The sequence below is a fragment of the Scyliorhinus torazame genome, chromosome 24 (genome assembly GCF_047496885.1).
Source record: "Scyliorhinus torazame isolate Kashiwa2021f chromosome 24, sScyTor2.1, whole genome shotgun sequence".
Lineage (NCBI taxonomy): Eukaryota > Metazoa > Chordata > Chondrichthyes > Carcharhiniformes > Scyliorhinidae > Scyliorhinus > Scyliorhinus torazame.
This window is the reverse complement of record NC_092730.1, coordinates 33,664,644-33,685,163: the sequence shown is the minus strand read 5'-3', so window position 1 is coordinate 33,685,163 and position 20,520 is coordinate 33,664,644. Positions and strand designations below refer to the sequence as shown.

Sequence of the window (20,520 nt, the reverse complement as noted above, 5' to 3'; positions counted from 1 at the left end):
TTGGCGAGTGGTGAAACCTGACTTCACTGCTTCTGATCATCACCAGAACAGAGAGATAAATGTCACAGTGTTCATTCACATTTCTGATTTATAATTGTGTGCGGAAACTGATGGGCTTTGGGACGCAATTAAAAGTTGTTTTAAGTGAGATGAAATCAGCGGCTGGCTAGTTGGCCTGGGGAGACCTGTGCCACACACAACAGCAGAGACTGCAGGTAGAGGATGAATCGAATATTCACATGTCACACCAGAGAACACATCGGAGAACACTTCAGCAGTCAAGGGCATTCAGCCTCTGATCTCCGGGTAAGCGCGACAACAGAATCGCCGAGCAGAAACTTGTAGCCAAGTTCCGCACACATGAGTACGGCCTCAACCGGGACCTTGGATTCATGTCGCATTACATTCGCCCCGCACCATCTGGCCTGGGATTGCGGAATCCTGCCAACTGTCCCGGCTTGAGACAATTCGCACCTCTTTAACCTGGGGTTATCCCTATCTATGGATCTGTAAAGATTTAATTACCTGCAAATGCTCGCATTCAAAGCATTCTCTTACATCTTTGACTTTGTCTATATATATGTTTCTGGAACATATCTCTTCATCCACCTGAGGAAGGAGCAGCGCTCCGAAAGTTAGTGTTTGAAACACAGTTTGGACTTTAACCTGGTGTTGTCAGACTTCTTACTGCGCACATCAGAGACTGACAGATAAAGATTCATTCACACCCAAATGCCTATATGCCCCTCCCCCAACGGACACACAAGCGCAATGCCACTGAAAGTGTTGTCATGATTCTGATATGCAGACGTTTTAACGGAAACTGACAAACAACATAATGATTTTCTCCACTCAATAACAATATCAGAGATTGATCATTACAGATTTAGTTCAACCTTCACACAGAATTTCAGAGAATGAAAGATACTGAATGAATGACAGACTCTCATACAGTCCCAGAGACCCTCGCAAAGCGATTTAACTGAATCCCAAAGACAGAGTGTTACAGTGGATGTGCAACAATCCTAGTAATTACCGGAATATTATAAATATGGAATGAATCTGACTCTGTCAAACAGTGTCAGAGACTGAAATATACATGAATTATATTTCAAAATTGATCGCATTTAGCAGGGTGGTAGTGTCAAATAACCCAATGGAGCGAATCCTCAATGTGAAGATGGGGCCTTGTCTCCACAAGGACTGTGCAATGGTCACTATGAACATATAGTGTATGGGACACAGAGTTCCACAGACTGAATCCTACTTTCCACACAACACCACTGACTGGATTGGATTGGATTGGATTTGTTTATTGTCACGTGTACCGAGGTACAGTGAAAAGTATTTTTTCTGCGAGCAGCTCAACAGATCATTAAGTGCATGAGAAGAAAAGGGAATTTAAAAAAATACATAATAGGGCAACACAACATATGCAATGTAACTACATAAGCACTGGCATCGGATGAAGCATACAGGGTGTAGTGTTAATGAGGTCAGTCCATAAGAGGGTCATTTAGGAGTCTGGTGACAGTGGGGAAGAAGCGGTTTTTGTGTCTGTTCGTGCGCGTTCTCAGACTTCTGTATCTCCTGCTCGATGGAAGAAGTTGGAAGAGTGAGTAAGCTGGTGGGAGGGATCTTTGATTATGCTGCCTGCTTTCCCCAGGCAGCGGGAGGTGTAGATGGAGTCAATGGATGGGAGGCAGGTTCGTGTGATGGACTGGGCGGTGTTCACGACTCTCTGAAGTTTCTTGCGGTCCTGGGCCGAGCAGTTGCCATACCAGGCTGTGATGCAGCCCGATAGGATGCTTTCTTTGGTGCATCTGTAAAAGTTGGTAAGGGTTAATGTGGACATGCCAAATTTCCTTAGTTTCCTGAGGAAGTATAGGTGCTGTTGTGCTTTCTTGGTAGTAGCATCGGAGTGGGTGGACCAGGACAGATTTTGGGAGATGTGCACCCCGAGGAATTTGAAACTGCTAACCATCTCCACCTCGGCCCCGTTGATGCTGACAGTGGTGTGTACAGTACTTTCCTTCCTGAAGTCAATGACCAGCTCTTTAGTTTTGCTGGCATTGAGGGAGAAATTGTTGTTGCCACACCACTCCATTCAGTTCTCTATCTCCCGCCTGCATTCTGACTCGTCGTTATTCGAGATCCGGCCCACTATGGTCGTATCGTCAGCAAACTTGTAGATGGTGTTGGAACCAGGTTTTGCCACACAGTCGTGTGTGTACAGGGTGTAGAGTAGGGGGCTAAGTACGCAGCCTTGCAGAGGCCCGGTGTTGAGGACTATTGTGGAGGAGGTGTTGTTATTCTTTCTTACTGATTGTGGTCTGTTGATCAGATAATCGTGAATCCAGTTGCAGAGTGGGGAGCCAAGTCCTAGGTTTTGGAGCTTTGATATGAGCTTGGCTGGGATTATGGTGTTGAAGGCGGAGCTGTAGTCAATAAATAGGAGTCTGATGTAGGAGTCCTTGTTTTCGAGATGCTCCAGGGATGAGTGTCGGCCCAGGGAAACAGTTAGGGGCAGCATAGTGGTTAGCACAATTGCTTCACAGCTCCAGGGTCCCAGGTTCGATTCCCGGCTTGGGTCAACGTCTGTGTGGAGTCTGCACATTCTCCCCGTGTGTCCGTGGGTTTCCTCCGGGTGCTCTGGTTTCCTCCCCCAGTCCAAAGATGTGCAGATTAGGTGGATTGGCCATGCTCAATTGCCCTCAGTGTCCAAAATTGCCATTAGTGTTTGGTGGGGTTACTGGGTTATGGGGATAGGGTGCATGTGTGGGCTTGGGTAGGGTGCTCTTTCAAAGAGACGGTGCAAACTCGATGGGCCGAATGGCCTCCTTCTGCACTGTAAATTCTATGAAATGGCGTCTGATGTGGACCGGTTGCAGAGGTATGCGAATTGCAGTGGATCGAGGCGTTCTGGGAGTATGGAGGTGTTGCGCTTCGTGGTGAATCATGGTGAATACCAAGAGCTGAATTATGTTGTCAACACTCACATAGAATGGCACACAGAATAAAATGGCGAGATCGTGGAAAATGTGGACCGTTTTCCATGACCGGAAGCCTTCACTGAAAAAAGGCAGATCCAGCAGATAGGATTCGCCCTCACCTCCAATGTGTCAGCTCAGCCTTCAGCAGATTGAGAAAGAGAATACTTGAGGAGCAGCTTCATGACAGAATCGTTCGGAGTGACCATTGCACAGTGCTTACTCAGCAACGGCAAAGACTGGTCCCGTATGTCTTTTATTCTGTTCGCAGTGGAGGCCAACAAACCAAAAATAACCCAATTTACCCAATGATCCCAGTATGAAAAGCAAGGGACAAAAATTTTTTCTTTTGATTTTAATTTAACGACGAAACGAAATTGAACAGGAATTAAAAAGCGCATTGAGCTGATACAATAAGCTTCGAGAGGCAATGATAAGCTGGTTTGAGTGAATCTTAACTGTGATTTGGCTCGTTGGTCGAGGGGCATGATTCTAGCTTAGGGGCTTCCATTTGCGATAACATGCGAGAGGCCCCGGGTTCAAATCCCGGACGAGCCCTGTTGGGTTTTTTTTATCACGACGATCATTGAATGAAGTCGGGAGCAGGTTTGAGCCCCAGAGAATATATCAGTGCTGAACACGTGAAGAAACGAACACATCATTTAAAGACCGTTTCACCATGGTGTAGGACTCTGAATGTATCCTCAAATAAGTAAAACAAACGAACGCTTGCGCATCCAGGTAGTTGGCTGAATGCAATGTTTGTATGTAACCCCGATAAATCTTTGATTTATTTGCTGAATGTCCGCCTTAAAAATAATCAATGTCCCGCTTCCGCCGCTTTCTGAGGCAGAGTTCCAAAGTTGCACCACTCTCTGAAAGGGAGAAATTTCCACATCTCCATCCGAAAAGGGCGACATCCTTGTTTTTAACTGCCCAGTAGTTCTGGTCTCACCCACAAGCAGTGACATCCTTTCCACGTCCAACTCGTCAAGACCATTCAAAATCTGATGTACTTCAATCAAATCAACTGTCACTCTTCACATCTCCATTGGAAACAAGTGCAGCCTGTGTAACCTTTCCTCAATAGCAAACCCGCTCAAAGAACAACAAACAACAAAGAAAAGTACAGCACAGGAACAGGCCCTTCGGCTCGTCAAGCCCGTGCCGACCATGCTGCCTGACCAATGACGAATCTAAAATGTTTTCCACTTCCTGGGTCCGTATCCCTCGATTCCCATCGTATTCATGTATCTGTCAAGATACCGCTTAAATGTCACTATCGTCGCTGCTTCCACCACCTTCTCCAGCAGCTAGTTCCAGGCACCCACTACCCTCTCTGTAAAAAAATTGCCTTTTACATCTCCTCTAAACCTTGCCCTCGCACCTTAAACCTATGTAATTGATTAGTAATTGACCCCTCTACCCTGGGGAAAAGCCTCTGTCTATCCACTCTGTCTATGCCCCTCATAATTTTGTAGACCTCTATCAGGTCGCCCCTCAACGTCCGTCATTCCAGTGAGAACAAACAGAGTTTATTCAACCGATCCTCATAGCTACTGCCCTCCATAACAGGCAACATCCTGGTAAATCTCTTCTGCACCCTCTCTAAAGCCCCCACATCCTTCTGGTAGTGTGGTGACCAGAATTGAACACGATACTCCAAGTGTGGCCTCACTAAGGTTCTAGACAGCTGCAACATGACTTGCCAATCTTGTACTCAATGCCCTGGCCAATGAAGGCAAGCATGCCGTATGCTGTCTTGACTACCTTCTCCACCTGTGTTGCCCATTTCAGTGACCTGTGGACCTGTAGACATAGATCTCTCTGACTTTCAATACTCTTGAGGGTTCTACCATTCACTGTATATTCCCTACGTGCATTAGACGTTCCAAAATGCATTAACTCACATTTGTCCGGATTAAACTCCGTCTGCCATCTCGCCCCCCAAATCTCAAAAAGATCTAAATCCTGCTGTATCCTCTGACAACCATCATCGCTATCCACAATTCCACCAACCTTTGTGTCATCTGCAAACTTACTAATCAGACCAGTTACATTTTCCTCCAAATCATTTGTATATACTACGAACTGCAAAGGTCTCAGCACTGATCACTGCGGAACACCAATAGTCCCAGCTCTCCAATTAGACAAGCACCCTTCCACTGCTACTCTCTGCCTTCTATGATCTAGCCAGTTCTGTATCCACCTTGCCAGCTCCCGTGTGACTTCACCTTTTGTACCAGTCTACCATAAGGGACCTTGTCAAAGGCCTTACTGAAGTCCATGTAGACAACATCCACTGCCCTACCTGCATCAATCATCTCTGTGACCTCTTCGAAAAACTCTATCAAGTTAGTGAGACACAAAACCATGCTGCCTCTCACTAATACGTCCATTTGCTTCCAAATGGGAGTAGATTCTGTCTCGAAGGATTCTCTCCAGTAATTTCCCTACCACTGACGAAAGGCTCATTCCTGGCACCAATCGAGGAAACCTTCTCTGAACCGTCTCCAACATATTTACATCTTTCCCTAAATAAGGAAACCAAAACTGCACAGAATTAGCGAAATGTGTAGCTCCTGGAATAAAAGGGACAGTAGCAATATGGATATAAATGTGGTTGAATAATCAGAAACAGAATATAATGGTCAATAGAGACCTTTCGGACTGGAAGAAATTTTGTAGTGTTCCACCTGGGTTCCTACTGGAACATTTGCTTTCCCTGATATATAACAATGTGCTAGATCATGGTGTACAGGGAACAGTTTCAAAGTTTGGGGATGGTACAATCTTGGAAATTTTGAAAACTGAGACGCGGACAGTCTAGAACTTCAAACGACAAAAGATGATTTTCAGTCTGGAGACGTGTGAGATGATGCATTTTGGTAGGGAAGTATAGAATCACAGAATTTACAGTGCAGAAGGTGGCCATTCGGACCATGGAATCTGCACCGGCTCTTCAAAGAGCACCCCCATGAAGCCCACACCTCCACCATGTACCCGTATCCCAGCAACCCCATCTAACCTAAGGGCAATTTAACATGGCCAATCCACCTAACCTGCACATCTTTGGAGTGTGGGAGGAAACCGGAGCACCCGGACGAAAGCCACGGAGAACAAATACAGTGATCCAAGCGGGAATCGAACCTGAGGCCCGGCGCTGTGAAGCCATAGTGCTAACCACTATGCTACCGTGCTGCCCCTCAACTATTTATGGGGTGAAGGAGCAGACAGAGCTGGGTGTATATGTGGATAGATCATTGAAGGTGGACGGGTGGAGAGAGCAGGTAATAAAGCAAATCTTATTCTGGGTTTATTCCGAATGGAAAAGAGAACAAGAGGAAGGAGGTTATGCTGAATCTGTACAAGGCGCCAGTTAGACATCAGATGGAATATTTTGCACAGCTCTGGGAGCCACAATATTGGAAGGCTGTGGACGTATTGGGCAGCGTGCAGACGAGGTTTACAGGATTGATTCCATTTAGGAGGCTAGATTAGAGATGTTGGGAACGTTCTCCTTGGAGAGGATAAGGCAGAGAGGAGATATGATCGAGAGGTTCAAAATCATAATATCAACATATTAACTGACCCACCCTTTACAGCCCTATTCGGTTCATACAAACATTTCTACAGATACACTATACTCCGAGAGAAGAAATTACTCATTATTTCGGGTTTAAATGGGCGGCCACTTACTCTGAGATTATTCCTTCTGGTCCAAGACTCTCCCATATGGTGAACCAGCTTCTCAGCATCTATTCTGTCAAGCCCCGCCCCCCGCCCCTGAAAATCTATTATATCAGTGAATTTGAATGGTGGGATTTATTCCGTGTTCCAAACATTAGTTCGGGCCTCTGGATTCCCAATCCAGTAACACAATCTTACATCCCTCTGAACAAAAAATCAGTTGATTCAGCTCATTATTAAACATCTTGGGCCAGTGGGCCGATGAATGGCAAATAGAGTTTAATTTGGATAAGTGTGATGTGATGCATTTGGATCGATCAAATCAGGGCAGGACCTACTCAGTTAATGGTAGGGAGTTGGGGAGAGTTACAGAACAAAGAGATTTAGGAGTACAGGTTCACAGCTCCTTGAAGCTGGAGTCGCAAGTGGACAGGATGGTGAAGAAGCCATTCAGTATGCTCGGTTTTATTGGACAGAATATTGAATACAGGAGTTGGGACGTCTTGCTGGAGTTCATAGATCATATAATTTACAGTGCAGAAGGAGGCCATTCGGCCCACCGAGTCTGCACCGGCTCTTGGAAAGAGCACCCGACCCAAGGTCAACCCCTCCTCCCTATCCCCATAACCCTGTAACCCCACCCAACACTAAGTGCAATTTTGGACACTAAGGGCAATTTACCAGGGCCAATCCACCTAACCTGCACATCTTTGGACTGTGAGAGGAAACCGGAGCACCCGGAGGAGACCCACACACACACACGGGGAGGATGTGCAGACTCCGCACAGACAGTGACCCAAGCTGGAATCGAACCTGGGACCCTGGAGTTGTGAAGCAATTGTGCTATCCACAATGCTACCGTGCTACCAAGTTGCACAATACATTGGTAAGACCACACACGGTATGCTGTGTTCAGTTATGCTCACCCTATTATAGGAAGCATATTGTTAAACTAGAAAGAGTGCAGAAGAGATTTACGAGGGTGTTCCCAGGACTTGATGGTGATTTATAAGGAGAGGCTAGTTAGCCTGGGACTTTCCCCCCTGGACCGTATGAGTCTTGGGGGTGAACTTACAGAAGTCTATACAATAATGAAGAGCATAGCTAAGGTAGTCGGCATCTTTTCCCAAAGGTAGAGAAGTCTAGAAGGAGAGGGCATAGGTTTAAGGTGAGAATGGAGAGATACAAAAGAGACCAGAAGGGAAATTTCCTCACACAGAGGGTGGTGGGCATCTGGAACGGGCTTCGTGAGGCAGTGGCAGTGGTGAGGAAGCGGGCACGATTTTATCTTTTGAAAAGTAGTTGGACAGTTACATGGGCAGGGTGGGTAGAAAGGGATATGGGCGAAATGCGGGCAAGTGGGACTAGCTGACTGAAAGAAACTGGGCGGCATGATCAAGCTGGGCCGAAGGGCCTGTTTCCGTGCTGTCAACACCTATGACTCTATGACTCTAACCATCTTCCTGAGAACATTAGAATGCCCTCCACAGAATTGTATTGAACCGCTTGATACATAATCATTTCTTTATCCAAATCAAACAGATATTGTGGATTAATTAGGGGGTAAACGAAATCCTAAAATGAGAGAGAATTGAATGAACTGAGCTGAGGAAGGAAAACTGGATTGTCAGCAAGTTATACCGGATTTCTGTATAAAATGACCACGGCAGGCCTCGAACCTGCAATCTTCTGATATCATCACTAGATTTTTCCCCAAAGTCAGACGTCTTACCCATTAGGCCATGCGCACTGATGTCTAGCCCATATAAATAAATCTGTGATTATATGTGTTTCATTTCTGTTTTTTGATGATCCGCTGTTTCCCAGATCCCAGAAAATACAAGGGAAAGCTCCAGCTGCCGGACATGGTCATTTTCAAAGTGGAAAAGCCCTTCACTCTGTGAGCTGTGAAGATTCATGGAGGCTCGGGGACTCTCAGGCCAGGGCTCTTTATCCGGCTCCATTCACAGGAAAAGTGACTACAGTTTCCGCAATAACATCCACTCTCTCTGAAACCCCCAAACTGAAATTCAGACTCACCGTTAAGGTGAAGACTGCGGACTGCGGTTCCCGCTCCTGCTGTTTAATACTGATCACTATAACTGTGTACAGTGAGCAGAAAGAAATTGCTGTTGTTTGTAAACATTTCTTACTGAACTCACTGTCATTCTGCATTAACAGGACGAGATGAATCTCCTGCTATTTGACAAATTTGCTCAACCGGGTAAATATGAAATATATTATTTGCATCGTGGAATGGAGTCATTTCGAGAACATTTCTACAGAGAGAAATTTCTGGAACCAGCTGCAGAAAGGCTCCGTGCGCCTGACATGATTTCAACGCAACCTTCTGATCTGGAGTCAGGCGCGCTCCCGTTGCGCCACAAGCGCAAATATACTCAGAGATTATTTTTATTTATTTATACTTTGACTGTGTTCTGTACATCAGCAACTGTGCGAAACAAACTCAAAGAAGTTAGATTGATGGATACTAAAGGGCCCTGAAGTAAAGCAGCTGTACCACGTGGTTAAGGGGATGCACAATAATCCATTGTGCTCTGTACACGTGGCTTCATATCCCATCCTGGTCTGTAACGTGTCTGTTGTGTCTCTGTTTGGTCCACTTCATAAGGGTGAAGTGAAAATGCTGTGATTTTTAGCTTTAGTTTGAGGGCTTGGGTGGTGAATAGTCAAACACTGTCCATATTGAAACCATATTAAAAATGATGAGAAAGTTACTTATTTCACTCCCCACCCTAATTGCGCCCAAATTCTGAGTTCGGAACTGTTTCTCTTTCTCGGTTTGAAACTCACGAAGTGGCGCAAAAATATACAACCAGCTTTTTATTGCGATGGCCGGGAATCGAACCCGGGTCAACTGCTTGGAAGGCAGCTATGCTCACCACTATACCACCATCGCTCACTGAAAGAATCAGATTCCAATTGGTCCTTTAGATTAGCTTGATAAACTGTTTTGGAACACATTCATACTTAGCGTAAGTTATTTCACTCCAATTTAAAATGCTCCTGAATGAGAGTGTCCGTGTCACACGGCTCCCGTTCTGCCAGGAGATGGCACCAGTCCACAATAAATGTATTTATCTCATTGATTTCTAATGTTGTGTGTGTCATTACTTTGGACACTTACTCTGGCCTGAGACCGTAACTTGTTCTTGTGTCCTGATGCTGCCGTTTTCACCCTATTTCAGTAATCGTAGAATGGCTCCAGTGCGGAAGGAGACCATTCGGCCCATCGAGTCGGCACCGACCCTCGGAAAGACCACCCGACTTCGCCCCAATCGCACCTAACCTTTCGAATACGTCAGGATGGCCGAGTTCAGGTAGCAGTCTCCTCTGGAGGTCAGGGCTCGAATCCCACTCCTGAAATTGACCTTTCCTCCGCGAGGCACCATCCAAACCTGGAACCCCTCCCTAACAGCACTGTGTGTGTACATACACCATATGGACTTGGAGCGGTTCAAGAATCCCCTCACCGCCCATTCTCGCGGTCAATTAATGATAGATTGTAAATGTTTGGCCGAATCAGCGATAATCACAGCCAGAGGGACCTGCAATAACCCTCAGAGCAGGAAAGGCAACTCATTGTCCTTTGGCCCAAAAGCAAAATACTGCGGATGCTGAAAATCTGCAACAAAGACAGGAAATATTCAGCTGATCCGGCAGCTTCTGTGGAGAGAGAAACAGGTCGTTCCAATGAAAGGTCAGGTTGTGAAATGTTAACTATTTCGCTTTTCACAGATACTACAGATCCGTACAGTATTTCCAGTATTCCCTTGTGATTAGCTGAACATCCTCACACTCTGTAGCTTAATCTGTTCAAGCGCCTGTTCCCCTGTTGAGTCCTGATCCCAGAGGATCTGTTCAGTATTTCCAATAATGTTTCATTCCGAATCCTCCATTTCCACAGAATTGTGACGCTGAAATTGCTCACATTTCTCTCCATTGTTATCTACTCTGCAGGTATTCTGCACCGTCTAATGGAGACATGCGCGCAGGGCTGTGAGAGAGGCTTTCTTTCAGGCGTGAGGCCTCTTGTGGTCCATCAACAGCAACCGGATGCCTGCAGAGAAACTCAGAATGACGATCCCCTCTTCCCGGGGTGATCTTAATCAGGGACAAGATGTTGTTTGAAGAGAGAATCAAAGGTCTGAAGAATTGGTCTGAGATTCCTGGCGTTTTGTGAAGAGAACAAGGTGGTGGAACAATGTGACAATAGCAGGATACGAGTTTGGGATATTATCCAGTTTGTGCTGGGGGGCTGCGGGAAGGACGTTGTCTTGTCTGCCCACCCAAGCTGAATGTTGGGATTGAGGTCGTGATCAGATTCCGAGAGGAGGGTGAAATCCTTTCACTGAGTTTCAAGCTCACAGTGCGGTTGAGTGTCTTGAGTTACAGGAAGATACAGACGGGATGGTCAAATGGGCAGAAAAGTGGCTGATGGAATTTAAAGCTGTAAAATTAGATGTGATCCACTTGGTAGGGGGGTTTCACAGTAACTTCATTGCAGTGTTAATATAAGCCTACTTGTGACAATAAAGAATATAATATTATTATTATAGGATTAATGTGAATGGCCTGACACTGGGAAGTCCTGAGGAACAAAGGGACCTTGGAGTGTTTGTCCAGAGATATCTGAAGGCAGGTGGGCAGGTTAATAGGGTGCTGGAAAGGCATATGAAATACTTTATCAATCCGGGCACAGATTACAGAAGCAGAGAGGTCACGTTGGAGTTGGATAGAATGTTGGGGAGGTCACAGCTGGAGTACAGTGTGCAATTCTGGTCACCACATTTTGGAAATATGTGACTGCATTGGATGGGGTGCAGAGGTGATTCGGCAGGATGTTGCTTGGGATGGAACATTTAAGGGTTGAAGAGAGGTTGGACAGGCTTGTTTTTTTCCCGCTGGAACAGAGAAGACTGAGGGGTGACCTGATCGAAGAGTACAAGATTATAATGGGTATAGACAGGGCGGATAGGGAGCACCTGTTCAACTCAGTAGAAGGGTATGTCACGAGGGGACACTGTGTTATTCTGTGAGTCTGAAACTGTTACAGATCAGGTCTTGGAGGTATGGCTGCTGTAACTTACTCTGAACATGTGTTTGAGAATAATCCTGTATCTGTCAGGCTTCGTGACTCACTGTGAGGATGGGATTGAGGATGTGACCTTCAATCTCTGGGACTGTTTATAAATTTGCATTCATTCCACGTAAATTTCCAGCACAGAAAGAGACAACTGATGTGGGAGGTTTTAAGCAAACAACGTGAGCATTTAATATCAGAACACAATAGTGAAAGATAATGGAACCTTTAATCTGATACTGGATTGCTCTGGAAGTTTAACTCAGGTTGTACACATTGATTTGATCTCTGACACTCCGTCTGATTCGGAGTCAGAATTTTGACATGAATGTAAAATGGACCACAGTCTGGAATCGCTACAGTGTCTTCCATCTGGAACAGAGTGAGTGAGGATTTTGTAATAGTTTGCAAGTTACAGCTCAGTTCATAGACATCGAAATGAGATTGTATCTTTTATTTTCATAAATTGGGTGAGCTTTAAACGAGAATCAGAGTTTGTATCTTTGTCGCTTTCAACATATCTCAATCTGAGAATGTAGCAGATATTTGGGTTTGCAGCTAATGTATTTGTGAGGACACACTCTGGGGATTTGTGCAGCCACTTCTAAACCGCCTATTGCGCGATGTGACTGGTATTTAACTCGAATCTCAGAGTACATTATTAAGGTTCATTGTGTAACTTTTAACCGGCAATCACGTGTCAGTTTTCTCTGATATTTATTATTTCACTAAGGCTGCACTATTGTGGATCTGAGACAGTGATGATGAGAGTGGGTGAGAATTTGGACTGGGATTTATGAGGCCCCCGTTAGGGTGACATGGACACAGCGTCTGCCTCTCCTGCTCTGTTTGATTGATGGGTTGAAAATATGTCTCTGGAACTATTTCTGCTGCCGGAGACTGTGGAACTGATGACCTGTCTGTGTCTCTTTGCTCTGTCAGTGACAATGTATGGACTGTGTGTGGGAAGGAGCTGGCGACACTTTTCCCTGTAACTTGTGTGGAGGAAACACCACATTTATTCATCTTCAGAATATTCTGGTATTTGTCTGTGGAAACAAATTATATTTTAAATCTCAAGTACAGTCCGGGAGAAGTTACAGATTTCATCAGTTTAATCCCAATTAATAATCATTGAAACCGCTTTCAGTATCAACAGCAAGTCTCCAGCTCTGATTGGTTAACACTTGTCAATTCAATAACTAACCAATCACAGGGCCAGGGAGACGACATTGTAGGATTTCATTGGCTTATGTTTTCAAATTCCAAAATCCCGCCAATTTCACTGCAGTGAAATGTTCAGGAAACGATTTGAATCTCACTTTGTGATCGGTTTATTATATTTTGCCGTCCCAGTTTCCAGGCGCTATATTAGGAACAGTTTGAATTTGTCAACCTCTTATCTGTAACCGGCGGTAATTTAAAACGGAGCAAATCTCAGCTCACAGGGAAAACAGGATTCATGTAGCGGCGCCCAGATCACCCCAGAGGAAACATAAAAAAACAATTTGATTAATTTAACTCACCAGTTGTGAAATCTGAATATGGTTATTAAACTTAAATAATTCCCTCCTGAAATTGTGTTTCTCCTCATTGTCCGTCACAAATACCAGACTGGGATTAAAATCGACTCTCAATTCGGTTGGATTCTCTTCGGTGTGAAACTGTCTGTGACGGGCGGGTATGAAGCCACATTCACAACATTCTGGAACGGGACAAATCTCTATCCTCCACAGAGATTTCTCATCAAGTCAATGCGGGAAAACATGGTGCAGCTTTTTCATAGAGATTGTGGGTGGCTCTTAAAAGAGCCGTTGTGTTTGGGGTGGTTTTCAGTCCATTGTGGAGTTTTACTTGGAGCTGGTGTACTTGGTCACCGCCTTTGTCCCTTCCGACACGGCGTGCTTGGCCAGTTCCCCGGGCAGCAGCAGGCGCACGGCGGTCTGGATCTCCCGGGAGCTGATGGTGCTGCGCTTGTTGTAATGGGCCAGGCGGGAAGCCTCACCCGCGATGCGCTCGAAAATATCGTTGACGAACGAGTTCATGATGCTCATGGCCTTGGAGGAGATGCCGGTGTCGGGATGAACCTGCTTCATCACTTTGTAGATGTAGATGGAGTAACTCTCCTTCCTCGACCTTCGCCGCTTCTTGCCGCCCTTTACTGACGGTTTCTTAATGACTTTCTTGGCTCCCTTCTTGGAAGCTGGTTTCGATGTTGGTTTCTTCTCATCAGCCATCGCCAATTTCACCCAGAAATAAAGCAAACCCCTTCCGAGCGCTGATTAAATAGACAGAGCCTCACATCTATGCTAATGAGGAATGGGGAAAGGAATGATTGTGATTGGACATTGTGAGAATGAGGACAGCCAGTTATGTTCTGTTGATTTGATTGGATATAACAACAGACCAATCAGATTTAGGATTTTGCAACAATCTTACTTACTTACCTTCTTACTACAAACAGGTAATCCATTTCAGAAAGAATGTCTCCAGTCCCAGTTCGTCAATGTGTAAAGATCCAACGGGTAAAATCAGCTAGCTGTCGGTGAGAGGGATTGTGCGGCAGTCTGGGATTCCTTCAGCAACTGTGAGTGTCTTGTAATATGTGAGAGTGTGGGATTTGCTCACAAGACGCAATGGGGAAAGGCCACTCTGATACAATGTGTGAGTGAGGGATTTACTCACTCTCTCATACAGTGTGAGAGTGTGTGATTTACACACTCTGATACAGTGTGTGTGAGGTATTTACTCACTCTGATACAGTGTGACAGTGTGGGATTTACTCCACTTCTGATATAGTGTGGGATTTGCTCAACTTTTGATATAGTGTGTGAGTGTGGGATTTACTCACTCTCTGACACAGTGTGAGAGTGTGAGATTTACTCACTATCTGATACTGTGTGTGAGTGGGATTTACTCACTATATGGTACAGTGTGAGAGTGTGGGATTTACTCACTCTCTGATACAGTGTGTGAGTGTGAGATTTACTCACTCTCCGATACAGTGTGTGAGTGTGGGATTTACTCACTCTCCGATACAGTGTGTGAGTGTGGGATTTACTCATTCTCTGATACAGTGTGGGATTTACTCACTCTTAGATACAGTGTGTGAGTGTGGGATTTACTCACTCTCTGATACAGTGTGAGAGTGTGGGATTTGCTCACTTTCTGATACTGTGTGTGAGTGTGGAATTTACTCAGTCTCATGTAAATCTGTTATCGTGTGGGGCGCAGTGGTTGCTGAGTGAGTGCTTGCTAAGGGGAGTAAATTTTTAAAAAACTTATTGTTGGCGGTTTCCAGCTGAATCCAGTCGGAGTGAGGACAGAGTGACTGCTGGGTAAGGAGTAAAGATTTAAATTGTTTGTGCGGGCCCATAACAGCTGATTGCTGTTATCGTGTGGGATGCAGTGGTGCTGAGTGAGTGCTTGTTAAGGGGAGTAAATTTTTAAAAATTTACTGTTGGGGGTTTGCAGCTGAATCCGGTCGGAGTGAGGACAGAGTGACTGCTGGGTAAGGAGTAAAGATTTAAATTGTTTGCGCGGGCCCATAACAGCTGATTGCTGTTATAGTGCAGGGCGCAGTGGTTGCTGGCTAAGTTTTTTATTTTTACCTGTATTGAAATTGGGCGGTTCACATCGGTACCAACGACAAAGGTAAGAGAAGAGTCGGGGATTTAAAACAGGAATTTCGGGAGCTAGGGTGGAAGCTGAGAGCCACGACAAACCATGTTGTCATCTCTGGTTTATGCCGCTGCCACGTGCTAGCGAGTTGAGGAACAGGGAGAGAGTGCAGATAAACATGTGGCTGCAGGGATAGTGTAGGAGGGAGGGTATCAGTTACGTGGATAATTGGAGCACATTCTGGGGAAGGTGGGACCTGGACAGACAGGACAGTTTGCACCTGAACCAGAGGGGCACCAATATCCTGGGAGGGAAATTTGCTACAGCTCTTCAGGGGGGTTTAAACTAATTTGTCTGGGGGGTCGGGAAACAAGCTGTAGTCCAGAAGCCAGCATTGAGAGTAGTGAGGTACTGAGGAGGGTATCAAGGTCGCAGGCGTGTACCGGCAGACAAGAAGGTGGGTTGAAGTGTGTCTACTTCAATGCAAGGAGCATCCGGAATAAGATAGGTGAACCTGGAGCGTGGATTGGTACCTGGGACTACGATGTTGTGGGCATTACGGAGACATGGTTCGAACAGGGACAGGAATGGTTGTTGGAAGTTCCGGGGTTTAGTTGTTTCAGTAAGAGCAGGGAAGATGGTAAAAGAGGTGGAGGAGTAGCATTGTTAATCAAGGATAGTTAAACGGCTGCAGAAAGGCAGTTCGAGGGGGATCTACCTACTGAGGTAATATGGGCTGAAGGTAGAAATAGGAAAGGAGCGGTCACGTTGTTAGGAGTTTTCTATAGGCCCCCAAATAGTAATAGAGATGTGGAGGAAGAAATTGCAAAACAGATTATGGATAGGTGTGGAGGTCACAGGGTAGTTGTCATGGCTGACTTTAACTTTCCAAATATTGATTGGAACCTCTATAGGTTGGGGCAGTTTTTGTACAGTGTGTGCAGGAGAGTTTCCTGACACAATATGTGGATAGGCCAACAAAAGGTGGGGCCACATTGGATTTGGTACTGGGTAATGAACCGGGCCAAGTGTTAGATTTGTTTGTGGGAGAGCACTTTGGAGATAGTGACCACAATTCGGTGTCTTTCGCTATTGCAATGGAGAGGGATAGGGCCATACGGCAGGGCAAGGTTTATAATTGGGGGAGGGGTAATTGTGATGCGATTAGGCAAGAATTAGGGAGCATAAGATGGGAACAGAAACCGTCAGGGAAAGGCACAAATGAAAAGTGGAGCGTGTTCAAGGAACAAATACTGCGTGTCCTTGATAGATATGTCCCTGTCAGGCAGCGAGGAAATGGCTGTGTGAGGGAACCATGGTTCACAAAAGAGGTTGAACGGCTTGTCAAGAGGAAAAAGGAAGCGTATGTAAGGATGAGGAAATAAGGTTCATTTGGGTCACTTGAGGGTTACAAGGTAGCAAGGAAAGACCTAAAGAAAGGGCCAAGGAGAGCTAGGAGGGTGCATGAGATGTCCTTGGCGGGTCGGATCAAGGAAAACCCCAAGGCTTTTTACTCTTATGTGAGAAATAAAAGAATGACCGGGTGAGGTTAGGGCCGGTCAAGGACAGTAGTGGGAATCTGTGCATGGAGTAAGAAGAGATAGGAGAGGCGTTGAATGAATACTTTTCTTCAGTGTTCACCAAGGAGAGGGGCCATGTTTTTGAGGATGAGAGTGTGATACAGGCGGGTAGGCTGGAGGAGGTAGATGTTCTAAGGAAGGATGTATTAGCAATTTTGGAAAACCTTAGGGTCGACAAGTCCCTCGGGCCAGATGGGGTATATCCTAGGATTCTTTGGGAGGCGAGGTATGAGATTGCAGAGCCTTTGATCTTTGGGTCCCTATTGTCCACGTTGATAGTGTCCACTGACATAGAATTTACAGTGCAGAAGGAGGCCATTCGGCCCATCGTGTCTGCACTGGCCCTTGGAAAGAGCACCCGACGCAAGCCCACACCTCCACCGTCTCGCCATAACCCAGTAACCCCAATTTTGGACACTGAGGGCAATTTACCATGTCCAATCCACCTAACCTGAAAATGAAATGAAATGAAAATCACTTATTGTCACAAGTAGGCTTCAAATGATGTTACTGTGAAAAGCCCCTAGTCGCCACATTTCGATGCCTGTTCAGGGCGGCTGGTACGGGAATTGAACCGTGCTGCTGGCCTGCCTGGGTCTGCTTTAAAAGCCTGCGATTTAGCCCTGTGTGCTAAACCAGCCGCTGCACATCTTTGGACTCGGGAGGAAACCGGAGCACCCGGAGGAAATCCACGCACACACGGGGAGAACGTGCAAACTCCGCACAGACAGTGACCCAAGCCGGGAATCGAACCTGGGACCCTGGAGCTGTGAAGCAATTGTGCTAACCACTATGCTACCGTGCTGCCCCTGCCCATGCTAGAGGACTGGAGAGTAGCGAAAGTTGTTCCTCTGTTCAAGAAAGGGAATAGGAATAACCCTGGTAATTATAGGCCGGTTAGTCATACTTCGGTGGTCGGTAAGGTAATGGAAAAGGTCCTGAAGGATAGGATTTATGACCATTTGGAAAGATGCAGCTTAATCCGGGATAGTCAACACGGATTCGTGAAGGGTAAGTCTTGCCTCACAAATTTGATTGAATTCTTTGAGGAGGTTACTAGGTGTGTAGATGAAGGTAGAGCAGTTGATGTCGTATACATGGATTTTAGTCAGGCGTTTGATAAGGTTCCCACATGGTCGGCACATGAAGAAAGTAAGGAGGTGTGGGAAAGAGGGAAATTTGGCCAATTGGATAAGTAACTGGCTATCACATAGAAGACGAGGGGTGGTGGATGGAAAATTTTCAGTATGGAGAACAGTTACCAGCGGTGTACCACAGAGATCAGTGCTGGGTCCTCTGCTGTTTGTGATTTTTATCAATGACTTGGAGGAGGGAGCTGAAGGGTGGGTCAGTCAATTTGCTGATGACACCAAGATTGGTGGAGTAGTGGATAAGGTGGAGGGCTGTTGTAGGCTGCAAAGAGAAATTGATAGGATGCAGAGCTGTGCCGAAAAATGTCAGATGGAGTTTAACCCTGATAAGTGCGAGGTGATTCATTTTGAATGCGGATTACAGGGTCAACGGCAGGGTTCTGAGGGATGTGGAGGAACAGAGAAATCTTGGGGTTCATGTCCATAGATCTCTGAAGGTTGCCACTCAAGTAGACAGAGCCGTTAAAAAGGCCGAAAGTGTGTTAGTCGTTATTAACAGGGGTCTTGAGTTTAAGAGCCGTGGGGTTATGCTGCAACTGTACATGACACTGGTGGGACGACATTTGGAGTATTGTGTGCAGTTCTGGTCTCCTCACTACAGGAAGGGTGTGGAAGCATTGGAAAGGGTGCAAAGGAGATTGACCAGGATGATGCCTGGCTTGGAGGATAGGTCTTATGAGGAAAGGTTGAGCGAGCGAGGGCTTTTCGCTTTGGAGTGGAGGAGGATGACAGGCGACTTAATCGAGGTTGAAAGATGATGAGGGGGATAGATAGAGCGGGCGTTCAGAGACTATTTCCTCGGGTGTATGTAGCTGTTACAAGGGGGCATACCTATAATGTTTGGGGTGGGAGATATAGGAGGGATGTCCGAGGTAGTTTCTTTACTCAGAGAGTGGTTAGAGTGTGGAATGGACTGCCTGCTGTGATAGTGGAGTCGGACATTTAGGAACTTTCAAGCGGTTATTGGATAGGCACATGGAGCACACCAGAATGACAGGCAGTGGGATAGCTTGATCTTGGTTTCGGACAAAGCTCGGCACAACATCGAGGGCCGAAGGGCCTGTTCTGTGCTGTACTGTTCTATGTTCTAAAGTCTGTGAGTGTGGGATTTGCTCCCTCTCTCACAGTGTGTGAGTGTGGGATTTACTCACTCTCTGATACAGTGTGTGACTGTGGGATTTACTCACTCTCTGATACAGTGTGTGAGTGTGGGATTTACTCACTCTCTGATAGAGTGTGTGAGTGTGGGATTTATTCTCTCTCTGATACAGTGTGAGTGTGGGATTTACTCACTCTCTGATACAGTGTGAGTGTGGGATTTACTCACTCGCTGATACAGTGTGAGTGTCTGGGATTTACTCACTCTGTGATACAGTGTGTGAGTGTGGGATTTACTCACTCTCTGATACAGTGTGTGTGTGTGGGATTTACTCACTCGCTGATACAGTGTGAGTGTGGGATTTACTCACTCTCTGATACAGTGTGAGTGTGGGATTTACTCACTCTCTGATACAGTGTGAGTGTGTGGGATTGACTCACTCTGTGATACAGTGTGTGGGACTTACTCACTCTCTGATACAGTGTGAGAGTGTGGGATTTACTCACTCGCTGATACAGTGTGAGTGTGTGGGATTTACTCACTCTTTGATACAGTGTGTGAGTGTGGGATTTACTCACTCTCTGATACAGTGTGTGAGTGTGGGATTCACTCACTCTCTGATACAGTGAGAGTGTGTGAGATTTACTCACTCTCTGATACAGTGTGAGTGTGTGGGATTTACTCACTCTCTCATACTGTGTGTGAGTGGGGGATTTACTCACTCTCTGATACAGTGTGGGATTCACTCACTCTCTGATACAGTGTGTGAATGTGGGATTTACTCATTCTCTGAAACTGTGTGTGAGTGTGGGATTTACTCACTCTCTGATACAGTGTGTGAATGTGGGATTTACTCATTCTCTGATACAGTGTGTGAGTGTGGGATTTACTCACTCTCTGATACAGTGTGTGAGTGTGGGATTTACTCACTCTCTGATACAGTGTGAGTGTGTGGGATTTCCTCACTCGCTGACACAGTGTGAGTGTGTGGGATTTACTCACTCTCTGATACAGTGTGAGTGTATGGGATTTACTCACTCTCTGATACAGTGTGAGTGTGTGGGATTGACTCACTCTGTGATACAGTGTGTCGGACTTACTCACTCTCTGATACAGTGTGAGAGTGTGGGATTTACTCACTCGCTGATACAGTGTGAGTGTGTGGGATTTACTCACTCTTTGATACAGTGTGTGAGTGTGGGATTTACTCACTCTCTGATACAGTGTGTGAGTGTGGGATTCACTCACTCTCTGATACAGTGAGAGTGTGTGAGATTTACTCACT

The 20,520-nt window shown here is 45.8% G+C and overlaps 1 protein-coding gene, 1 long non-coding RNA gene and 1 other non-coding gene across 5 annotated transcripts in view; all 3 read right to left on the bottom strand.

Moving 5' to 3' along the window:
• LOC140399995 (uncharacterized) overlaps positions 1–20,520 on the bottom strand; it is a 121,246-nt gene that overhangs the window by 517 nt on the left and 100,209 nt on the right. The window lies entirely within an intron of this gene.
• Positions 1–20,520, bottom strand: part of LOC140399991 (histone H2B-like) — a 69,739-nt gene that overhangs the window by 22,099 nt on the left and 27,120 nt on the right. The window contains exons 1-2 of one of the 3 annotated variants that reach the window (XM_072489493.1): positions 13,311–14,155; positions 11,948–12,833 (exon numbers count right to left, since the gene is read on the bottom strand). The exons of 1 other annotated variant lie outside the window; for it this stretch is intronic. In XM_072489493.1, the coding sequence (XP_072345594.1) occupies positions 13,635–14,021 (387 nt within the window). In that variant the 5' untranslated portion in view covers positions 14,022–14,155 and the 3' untranslated portion in view covers positions 11,948–12,833; positions 13,311–13,634. Of the gene's footprint in view, positions 1–11,947; positions 12,834–13,310; positions 14,156–20,520 lie in introns of those variants that run through there. One more of the 3 variants, XR_011937944.1, reaches the window with a different exon arrangement.
• On the bottom strand, positions 9,529–9,600 carry trnag-ucc (transfer RNA glycine (anticodon UCC)). The gene has a single exon. It is a non-coding gene; the product is annotated as a tRNA-Gly (tRNA).